Source organism: Nematolebias whitei, chromosome 18, assembly GCF_014905685.2.
Source record: "Nematolebias whitei isolate Nwh7 chromosome 18, NemWhi1, whole genome shotgun sequence".
Lineage (NCBI taxonomy): Eukaryota > Metazoa > Chordata > Actinopteri > Cyprinodontiformes > Rivulidae > Nematolebias > Nematolebias whitei.
In genome coordinates, this window is record NC_056515.1 from 18,000,763 (window position 1) to 18,012,124 (window position 11,362).

Sequence of the window (11,362 nt, forward strand, 5' to 3'; positions counted from 1 at the left end):
GTTCCACACCTCTGGAGAGTCTCATGCCTCTGGAGGGCCCCATGCCTCTGGAGGGTCCTACACCTCTCAAGAAGGTTGCAGCCCCTGTAGTCTCCACGACAGCTACAGCTCCACAGGTCTCCATGACAGCTGCAGCCCCCAGGTCTCCATGACAGCTGCAGATCTTCAGACCTCCACACTTGCTGCAGATCTTCAGACTCCCACGCCTGCTACTGATCTTCAGACCCCCACGCCTGCTGCAGCCTCCCTGGTCCCATTACCGATTGCGGCCCCCATGGTCTCTACGCTGACTGCGGCCCCTATTGTCTCGACGATTACTGCAGCTCCCATGATCTTTATGCCTAATGCAGCTTCAATGGCCTCACCTTCAGCAGATCTCTCACCTGGTCTACTTACCGCAGTCCCTCCCTCTACTGGTCCAAAGGCGGCCAAGCTTCCATGTGTTGGGATGGTCTCCCGGCCACCCACCTGAGATGTTGCCACGTGCCAGACAGCCACCCGCCTGAACTCTGGACCAGCTCTGGACAGTCTTCTGGCCGTCTGTCTAAGCTCTGTCCCACCTGTCATAGTTCCAAACTCAAACTGCTTTCCATGCCCTTACTATTTCATGTCTTCTGGAAACAATGGTGTAACAAATACCTCACACAACTCCAAGAATGACAGCGATGGTCCACATCCAGAAGAAACTTGCATGTTGGTGATGTGGTGCTCATTGTTGATGACACCTCACCCAGAAACTCCTGGACTCTTGGAAAGGTAATGAAGACATTTCCTGACAGCAAAGGATTTGCCCGTCAAGTTAAATTAAGGACCAAGACCAACAAGCTTGGCTGCCCGGTGACAAAGCTGTATTTCCTTCAAGAATCTGAAGATGAATAAAGATCTTTTCAAAGGTCAATGCTTTATGAACATTATAGTATAAGATGGGACACATTGTTTGAATAGATTTTCTTTAAAAAATATTTTAGGCATCTTGGATAAGAGTTTAAGTAATTGTTCCAAAGACAATGTTAACAATTAGGGGCCGGTAATGTAGGAACCTAAACTAAATTTTGTAAAGATTATATGCAAAACTGAAGTTATTTGCTTTATGTGTAGATCTTTGTTTTTTGTTGTAGGTTGGTAACATGTTTATTTAAGTCATGTGATGTGGGTGGGGTGTAGCAGGAGAGAAAGTTCCAGAGAGGCAAGATGGGGAGTGAAGCCAGACAGTTTTTTGATCTCCCTCACTCTTTTTCTGTTTTAATTACCAACTTGTGGATGTTGTTTTTGTTTACTTTTTGCTGTACATATTTAATTTTTAAGTAAACCTTTAAACACAAGCTACTGAGAAATTTTTTTTTTCTGGACAAGAATTATGCCGGAGGCCATGGGAGCATTAGGGTCAGGTTTCACTAAAGTATCTACACAAACTATCAACCATCCATTTGATTCTCACCTTTGGGAAGTTTTGTGGGTGGGGCATTCCGAGCCCAGGCATACATAATGGAGGCTTCATCCTTACAAGTACCTTGCACGCTGCCACAGTCCCTTAGAAGAAAGACAACACATCCGATGTCACTTTCTACCTTTAAATGTTCAGCTGATGACCGTAAACAAAAAAGCCTATCCTAACTTCGACTGGTTGCTTCAGTTTTCAGATGGCATAAAACCTATACAATTCAATTCAGTTTATTTATATAGTGCCAAGTCACAACAGAAGTCATCTCAGGACACTGATAAGACATGGACAACTATGGTAATTGTAGACAATCACATCTAGGTTTTCCAATTCATTAGTATTTTTAATGCTTCAAATTAAATCTGATGGCTTTCAGGTAATTTTCATTCATGTGTATAAAACTTTATGACATTGTTGTAGTATTTTGTAGCTTTGTTTGTCCTTTTCTGTAAAACACCAGCTGTTCTGAGGATTTGATTCTCCAGTTCTCATCCTGCCACTCATTTTACTACACTGCTTTTACATTCCTCTTTTAATAAATCTAAAAAAGTTAAGTCTGGTCCTCTGGACCAGAATAGATTTTTCTACCTGGATTATTGAGCATGCATCAGGATACTCTTTTAATAAACTTTATTGCCATCACTTAAAGTCCATTTCTTTGTTAAACAACTGTTTTACTACCTTTTGTGAAAATGGATTTAAATTCTACATATACATTGAAAAAATATAATTTGTGTATTACCAGTAGCCACTGCTGGAGACAGGGTTCATGCAGCCAAACAACAGCATGTGGTGGACTGTGTCCATGCTGGCATGAGGAATAAAGTCCACTGGGAAGAGATAAAAAAATTAAATTTATTTTGAATAAAGGCCCAAAGTTATCGAATTAATAACTCAGGTATTTGCACAACTTTAAGGTACACCAATGATAAACTGTCAATGATAAATGACAGTTAGACAAAATTGGACTATGTGTGTTTATGAATTACAACTTGTAAATAAAAAAAAGGTACAAAAGATTTACTCACCAATGTATGCATCTCGACTAGTTGGAACCGGAAATGACATGCAAAGGTAAGTGTCCGACTGAAATAAAAAAACACCTCGATGATGTCACACATGAATATAAAAATCATAAACTGCATAAAAGCAACATAAACAGAACCTTGCCTTTTTTTTTTGTTGTTGTTGTTTTTTTACTGATACTGAAAGTCAAGTTGTTTCTGTAATTTGTCAAAAATGCAACAATAATGCCTGGGCCATTAGATGAGACAACAAAGGAGATGTGTATTCCATATTATTAACTAAAGGAATTAAATATTTTGCCTGTGTCCTCCTACTTTGTCTAGACTTAAGTCCTAAAATACTGTAAGTACATTGATGTACTTCTTCTATACTAAGACGAGTTTAGGAAATTGTCTATCCCAATTTCTCCAAAATAAGATGCTTCAGTAAGAAAAATAAGAACTTACCTCAGTCGGCAAAACACCAGGCATTCGAAGATCCACCGAAAAATTTAGAGCGTTTAAGACCGGCTGCGGCCTGGTTCTGGACACACAGTCACTGGCAGGATTTAAGACATTTTCCTGAGCCCTATAAAGGAACACAGAAGCAGCATGTAAACCTTTATTTGCAGAGAGACACTCAGTAGAAAGCACAAGTAACAAGTCATTTGTCCAGCTTTACTTAAACAGAACAACTCCTTATATTCACATAGGAATGCATATATAATGTTCTCCACATTCAAAACATTACGCTTACATTAAATGAATAAAGTTTGCCCCACCAAAAGATTTTTTGTTTATTTTTATGAAGGGACGTGTTGGATTTGAATATTCTTATAAAAACCCAAAATGTACCATCTATAATTAGCTGTATTTGCTTTGATTACTTTTGTGAAGAATAAAGACTGTCAGGCATAGTTTGTTTACACGTGTTTTTATGACTCAAGTTTTACATTTTATGCAAGAACAAAAGAAACTAGCAACAAATGCCAAGAAAGTCGGCAGAACTACTGATATAAAGTAATTTCCAAAGATGTGAATGTTCAGCTGACCACAGGAGGCTCATGAACTGTGTTTGGATGATGTGTTGTAATATATAATCTAACGGTTAGTTTTCCAGTGATACGCTACAAGTTCTTGGACCATGCACTGTTTAGCTTTGCCCAGAACGCCTGAGGGGGTGGACATAACCTTCTTACTTAAGGCTAACTTTACTTACCATTTAGACTCATGCAGGGGGGGTTGTATTTCCAGGCTGTGGCTATGACAAATAAATGCAAATACCACCATAAAGAAGACAGAGTCTCCCATCACACCTGTGGGAATTGCACAAGCTGCTTCCAGGCTGCAAATGAGAGAGAGAAAACAGCTCTTAGGGCTTAAATGTGGCAGAAAAAAACGAAAATAACATTTTTTTTTTAAATGAGGTAAGTGATAAATTAGCAAGAGGCTTTTTTCATCTTTGATAGAATGGTATCATCAATATTCTTGTATTGGTCAAAAATATTGGGATACGAACACAAAGAATATGTACTTTGTAGAACAAATATAAATCTATTTCTGCAAAAGGCCTCTAAAGGTCAACAGCAGGGCTGACCTTTAGCAACCAAGCTGTTCTTGGTGAACTTGGGAGATAACACATGAGTATGTACATGAAGAGGTGTGTACTATATTGGTTGAAACTTACCAATATAGATTTTTATAGATATCCACACAAGTGCTATAAAATGCTCTTAGAACTAGATGCTGTTGGTAAAAAGGCTTGGGTTGGGTTGGTCATGTTAAAACTACTACATTCACTTGGTTTAAGTAATGTCTGGAATGGTCAAGGTGTTGGTGGTTATAATGCTTTTTGAGTACCTTAAATCAGCGTTTGTGCAGCAATGCTCACACAGCATGGCATTTTATTATAGAAAATAATAAAATAAAATAAATATTTACAGTATAAAAGTATTCTTGAACCAGAAAGTTATTTGCTGAACATTCAAAATAAAAAATATAGCAGGTCCTTATTACTATTAAGATGTTCAGCACATATTTTAGCCACTGAAAATGGCAGGTGGTCTCATTGGGATAAGCGGCTGTGTTATTCTGTAAACATGTTGGAATTGAGCTGCTGAAGATGAGAACCACTTCTTTTTTTTTGTCTGAAACCTTTAGCGTAAAATTCGGCAACACTTTTTGCGTGAAATACCAAATGATAGTACAAACCGGATTCCAAAAAAGTTGGAACACTAAACAGTTATCATCATCAACCGTGCATAACATCATCAAAAGATTCAGAGAATCTGGAACAATCGCTGTGCGTAAGGGTCAAGGCCGTAAAACTCTACTGGATGCTCGTGATCTCCAGGCCTTTAAACGTCACTGCACCTCAAACAGGAATGCCCCTGTCAAGGAAATAACAGAATGGGCTCAGGAATACTTCCAGAAAGCATTGTCAGTGAACACAATCCACCGTGCCATCCGCCGTTGCCAGCTGAAACTCTACAGTGCAAAGAGGAAACCATTTCTAAGCAAGCTCCACAAGCTCAGACGTTTGCACTGGGCCAGGGGTCATTTAAAATGGAGTGTGGCAAAATGGAAGACTGTTCTGTGGTCAGATGAGTCACGATTTGAAGTTCTTTATGGAACACTGGGACGCCATGTCATCCAGACCAGAGAGGACAAGGATAGCCCAAGTTGTTATCAACGCTCCGTTCAGAAGCCTGCATCACTGATGGTATGGGGTTGCATGAGCGCTTATGGCATGGGCAGCTTGCATGTCTGGAAAGGCACCATTAATGCAGAGAACTATGTTCAGGTTCTAGAACAACATATGCTCCCATCTAGACGTCATCTCTTTCAGGGAAGACCCTGCATTTTTCAACACCATAATGCCAGACCACATTCTGCAGCAATCACAACATCATGGCTACGTAGGAGAAGGATCCGGGTACTGAAATGGCCAGCCTGCAGTCCAGATCTTTCACCTATAGAGAACATTTGGTGCATCATAAAGAGGAAGGTGCGACAAAGAAGGCCCAAGACGATTGAACAGTTAGAGGCCTGTATTAGACATGAATGGGAGAGCATTCCTATTTCTAAACGTGAGAAACTGGTCTCCTCTGTCCCCAGACGTCTGTTGAGTGTTGTAAGAAGAAGGGGGGATGCCACACAGTGGTAAAAATGGACTTGTCCCAACTTTTTTGGGATTTGTTGACGCCATGAAATTTGGAAACAACAGATTTTTCCCTTAAAATGATTCATTCTCTCAGTTTAAACTTTTGATCTGTGATTTGTGTTCTATTCTAAATAAAATATTAGATGTTGGCACCTCCACATCATTGCATTCAGTTTTTATTCACAATTTGTTTAGTGTCCCAACTTTTTTGGAATCCGGTTTGTAATAATTTTGTTAAGTCTAATGTTTGTTTGGGACACAGAAAAGGCTTGGCTACTTGGCGCATACAGATTTGAAGCTTTAAAAATAACATGTTTTATCTGTGTAAGTATAAATAATATGCACAACAACATATATACGTAAAGCTGTGATAGGCTTATACTGTGTTACAGTAAATACTTGTACATTCTGTGCCCTGGTAATGAATTATTATGTGGTTATTTTGCTGTGGAACTGTGGGCGGGAAGGCCTTATATGCCTGAATAAACTACTTTTGACTTTGAACAGCAGCTTTGTCAGGCTATGAAAGGCAGACCTTGGCAGTGAAATATGTACTGGCTCCAGTAAGATCCTAAGTACAGTACAGTATATGTGTTTTGGGTTCATAAAATGCCTGTACTATAAATGCCTGAGTCACTGATGATCAGGAAGTGGAACCAGAAGCGCTGCAAGGTTTTCCTGTTGAATGACCACTCAGTGAATAAAAGAACAGGAAATCCGCAATTATTTTTTCTTAACTCACACATGAAGTATCTCTTCAACACATTCTATCCTTATTAGGACATTGCACTGACTCATTTCTGTGGCCTAACCTAAACCTTAACTTTAACCATAGTTTGTGCCTACTCCTTAACGTGAACCCAGTTCACACCTTAGCCCTAACCCTGAACCCAACAATGACAATGACCTTATTAGGTTTCATTCAAAACAAAGTCTTGCAAACTTTGCATGCAAACCAGGTGATCAAATATTTACCTCAAGGTTTTATTTTGCAGTTAAAAACATTGCAACACAAAACTGACATGAACGTGCAAGTCACTCACTGATGAAAAAAAGTGTTTGTCATGGTAGCTATTATTCATGAAGCTTAAAACTTCCTCCGTAACGTGACACTGAAAACTACAAAACTCTGATACAGTAACAATCAGTTTACACGTAACCAAAATTAAACTAGAAAAACAGCAATGATGAAACTAGGGTTACTTGAAAGAATGCTTATTGTCCACTGCCTTGTCTGCTAAACTTTAGTAAATCTGGTAGTAGCTGTTGTGGACTTTTTTTATTTTATTTGCAGAGATGAATTAGATGTGATAGGAATGTTGAATCAGGTTGACTCCAAATTTTTATCAGTTGTAGTATACATCAAATATTTACTGTAAGAGTTTCAATCAAATCAGTTCATTAGTTCATGTGGTGATTTGCCAACAGGCAGACAAATACACACACAGCCAAGCAAATACAGCTTGGCCTGTCCTTCATGAGCGATAAACATGTAACCCTGAATCATTTCATGGGAAAATACTCATAATAACTGAGTAACTAAATAACAAATTATAATCCAAAAGATTGACACACATTGTCACTGCTTCATCCACTTAACTCTCGTGTTTTCTTTCCTTTTCTCATCTAAGCAAAATATTATTCTGAACAAGAATAAGAGGGCCGCGCTATTTATTTATAGCCGCAGCTTCGTGCACTCCGCCCATCTTTCGGACGACTGTACGTACATATTCGCTTTGTATCTCGGTGCAATGCCATTAAAGTTTATTCTGATTCTGATGGATCCAACGCCTTTCCTGTTTTAAGATTCAAACATTTTCTGACTCCAAACACAGCTAGCTCTGTCTATTTCTTTTCTAGTATATTTATATTATGGCTTTAGATTCAAAGGGGGGACAAGCTCTTACTGTATTATTTTGTGTTTTTTGGGGTTCAAGCCTGAGGAAGTGAGAAAATGTTGAGACAAAGAAGCAATGTTGTATCAGATGGGTTTTTTTTTCAATTAGGATCTGATTATTTATTATTATTTTATTTATTTTTATTAGGTCAAAGTCTGAGGAAGGGGAAGGAGGTTACTGATAGTTTTTGCTTTGATTATAGGGGTCCAAGCCCACAGACACTACAGCAGCTACAAAGCACAGAGAACGCATTTATAAAGCACATATTTAAGCTTTATGAGGTTCACAAAACATTTTACAATGTAAACTATGTGCAAACATTTGGAGTCATGTAGCAAATGTATACGATACATAAGGAATACTCTGGAAAACAGATGTTTTCTCATACTTTTCAAGACCAAGAAAATGCAAAAGAAAAATATTCCAAACATTTTACGACTGATGGAGAATGCTTAAAAACTACTGTTGCAGTTTGGTTCCAGGTCATGTCAAACTTTTATCAGTTAGTACCCCCAGGTATTACCATTTTGTACACACGTACAGTTTACACTGGCAAATAAATGCCTCAACTCAAAGATGAACACTCACTTTAAGGTGCATCCAAAAAAATAGAATAATATAGTATTGCGAAAACATAAAATAAAATTGGACAATCATTTCAGAAAGTGAAATTCATACATATATACTCAAATGTGTACTCGTAATATACGTGAGTTACATATTTTGAGACACTGAATTTTGGTGTTAAAATATTTCTAACTCATAAACATCAAAATTACAAGAAAAAAAGGCTTCTAATTTGTCACGCTAACTGTAACTCTAACTGGTTAAATCAGGCAAATCTTGAATCAGCATGACCAGTGCACAAAAAGTAACCATTTCATGGTATTCGGAGAAAAAGTTTTAATCATCTGCAACTAAAAATGAAAACAAGTAACTGACACAAGAAAGCCACACCTATTTAAGTAAAGCACTGTCAAGACATATTTTTAGCTTCAGGCAATGTCAGACTGCCAAACACTTCCTAATCCCACATGTTCCATGAAAGACAGAGGCTGAAAACAAAGATGTGATCTATTCTCCCTGATGTCCAATGTTTTAGTCTAATTGATCCCAAAGAAGTCTTAATGAATTCAAACTTGTGCGTGCAATTCTTGTTTTTAAAAACCATCAAAGTTGCATAATCACTGTAACCTGGAAAAAGAAATAGTTCTAATAAATGAACGCCCCAAATTAATATGGCATGCACGCCAATGATAACTCTACGTAAACTGCTGACCAACACTGTAACGAACAAATGAAAAAGAGGTACAACCGTCCAGACAATCTGAAGTGCTGCTTGCCTTTAGAGCTCATCAAACCCTTCCTCCTTTCAGTGTGCCAGCTGTTGTGTGTCACAATAAAGTTGAAACCCACAGGATGATTTAGTGGTAAAGAGTTGTTGAAATGAGCTGCATTACTTCTTGATGACTCATTGCTGTTAACAGGACCAGAGTCGTTCATCAGAGAGCAAAGGAGGGTGAAGGTCTGTGCTGTGCAAACATCATCTCTGAGAACATACAGGAAGGACTCTCCTCCGGCACTGAGTACGTGTGAAACAGCAGCAAGCTTTGCACGTTTGGTAATGTTGAATATTACAACAATAACCCACTTAAACAATCACACACAAATACTCTGCCACTGTGGTCACGACTCAGGTGTCATTTCTTTTAAGGGGGTGGCAGGTAGAGTCAGTAATGAGCAAGAAGTTCATGTCTGGATGTGTTAAATACAACAGCTAACAAGATGAACATAAAAAAAAATGAAAGACGCAAAATCGTAGATGCAAAATATTTGTAGATGTTTTGTCCGCTTCATGTTCAAGACGAAATATTTTCTGCTTCTCATAAGATCAGCATGCCTGAAGCAACAAAAACATAGCAAACTTAAAGCTATTGTAACGAAATACCAGCCCGAACTGCGGTTTATAAACACATACAGTGGGATGCTACCACGTCGTTAGCTTATTACGTCTTTAATACACCGCCATAGTAATGTCGATAAGCTAATTTTAGCTATTTTACAATGATTTGTTCTTTTCCGACTTAAAGTCTGCATTTAATATAAGTCAGGGACCTTACCCGAAAGACGTGACACACTAACATAGGTTCAAGCCAAAAGAGAACATTAAAGATACGTTTTAGTATTTAAAATAAGTACCTGTTGGTGGCCGATGTACGCCTCTAGCTGATGAGTGCTATAGTGACGTCACACTTCCACATTTCAAAATAAAAGCACACAAGGAAGCCATTAAAAAAAGAGGAAAAAGGAAAGCACCTCCAGAAGCTACACTAATGCGTTTAAACGTTGGCCATGTTGGAAAGGTCAACATTCAAGGCAATTTACGTATTTATAAAGCGCCAAGTCACAACAAAAGTTATCTCTGGGCATACAAATACATAATATATAATACAATACATAAAAATGCAATTAGCAACATTATTTATCCAAGGTAGGGGTAGCCATAGGGTTAGGTTGCAATGGTGACCACGAAAACCATTCAAGAAGATGGAGTTTGAACAGGTTTAAAAGTGGTTTTAGGACAACATTCTTTAAATGAAATGCTCTCTAAACTTAGGCATTTAATCAATCAACCTTTATTTATACAGGTAAATCCCATTGAGCCTCGAGGACTCATTTACAAGAGAGACCTGATTTCAACAAAGAAAGATGACAACAATGGACAACAGCAACAACAATAAACAGTTATAAAAAAGCATACTACAGTTTTTTTTTTTTTTCTAACAAATAGGATGGTTAAAAGGAAAAGGTAACAAAACTAAAAACAGCTAGATTCCAAGACAAATGTAGAAAACTAAAAACAGGAACATATCAGCATTGGACCCTGCCAGGTGTCCAACAGATTCTTAAAGACACTTAGAGAGGTCAAGATCGAGAGCTTCAGGTCATTTTGTAAGATATTCCTGGAAACAGGAGCGGAGTAGGAGAAGGCTCTTTTGCCTAGTTCAGTCCTCACTGAGGAAACACTGCAGGTAATAATGTCCTGATAGCGCACTCCGTAGCTGCACTCACGCAGAGACATGAAGGAGGAGATGTATGAAGGCAGCAGACCAAGAAGTGATTTAAAGATGAAAATATACCAGTGAGAGAGTCTGCGTGAAGTTAATGATGTCCAGTTAACCAGTGAATACAGGGTGCAGTGGTGGGTACGATAATCACAGCCAGTTATGAATCTTAGTGCACCATGATAGACAGCATCCAGCATCTGCAGGGTTCTTGTAGGAGCGTTCATGTAAATAATGTCACCATAATCAATGGAGGGAAGGAAAGTCACAGATACAAGGTGTTTTCTAGCATTCAGGGTTAGACGGGATTTGTTTCTGAAAAAGAAACCCAGTTTAACTTTCAATTTCTTTATCAAGTTTTCCACATGGAGCTTAAAAGAAAGATGTGAGTCGACCAAGATACCCAAATATTTATAGGAATCAACAAACTCAATCAGGACACCATTTGAGGATAAAATCGGAGGAAGAACTGCTGGGACCAACTTCCTATTTGAAAAAAGCATCCCTTTGGTTTTGTCGGCATTTAGGACAAGTTTGAGGCGGAACAAATCTGTCTGGATGATGTTGAATGCAGATTTCAAAAGCTGGAAAGCCTTAGCAACAGTTTTAGCTCGACAATAAACAACTGTAAAAACAATAAACAATAAACAATAACAATAATAATAGACAATAATAATAATAGACAATAAACAACAATAAAAACAATAAACAACAACAACTTTTTTAATAATTTAATGAAGCTTGACAGCTAGGCAATAAACCTAAAAAAATAGCTTCATACATACATATAT

General features: G+C 38.1%; 1 protein-coding gene across 1 annotated transcript in view; it reads right to left on the reverse strand.

Annotated features, from left to right (window-relative positions):
* pam (peptidylglycine alpha-amidating monooxygenase) overlaps positions 1-9,763 on the reverse strand; it is a 38,326-nt gene extending 28,563 nt beyond the window's left edge. Inside the window, exons 1-6 of the mRNA XM_037691861.1 lie at positions 9,706-9,763; positions 3,665-3,790; positions 2,914-3,034; positions 2,470-2,527; positions 2,184-2,271; positions 1,439-1,530 (exon numbers count right to left, since the gene is read on the reverse strand). Coding sequence (XP_037547789.1) covers positions 1,439-1,530; positions 2,184-2,271; positions 2,470-2,527; positions 2,914-3,034; positions 3,665-3,756 — 451 coding nt within the window. The 5' untranslated portion in view covers positions 3,757-3,790; positions 9,706-9,763. The remainder of the gene's footprint in view (positions 1-1,438; positions 1,531-2,183; positions 2,272-2,469; positions 2,528-2,913; positions 3,035-3,664; positions 3,791-9,705) is intronic.
* Between the last annotated feature and the right edge of the window lie 1,599 nt (positions 9,764-11,362).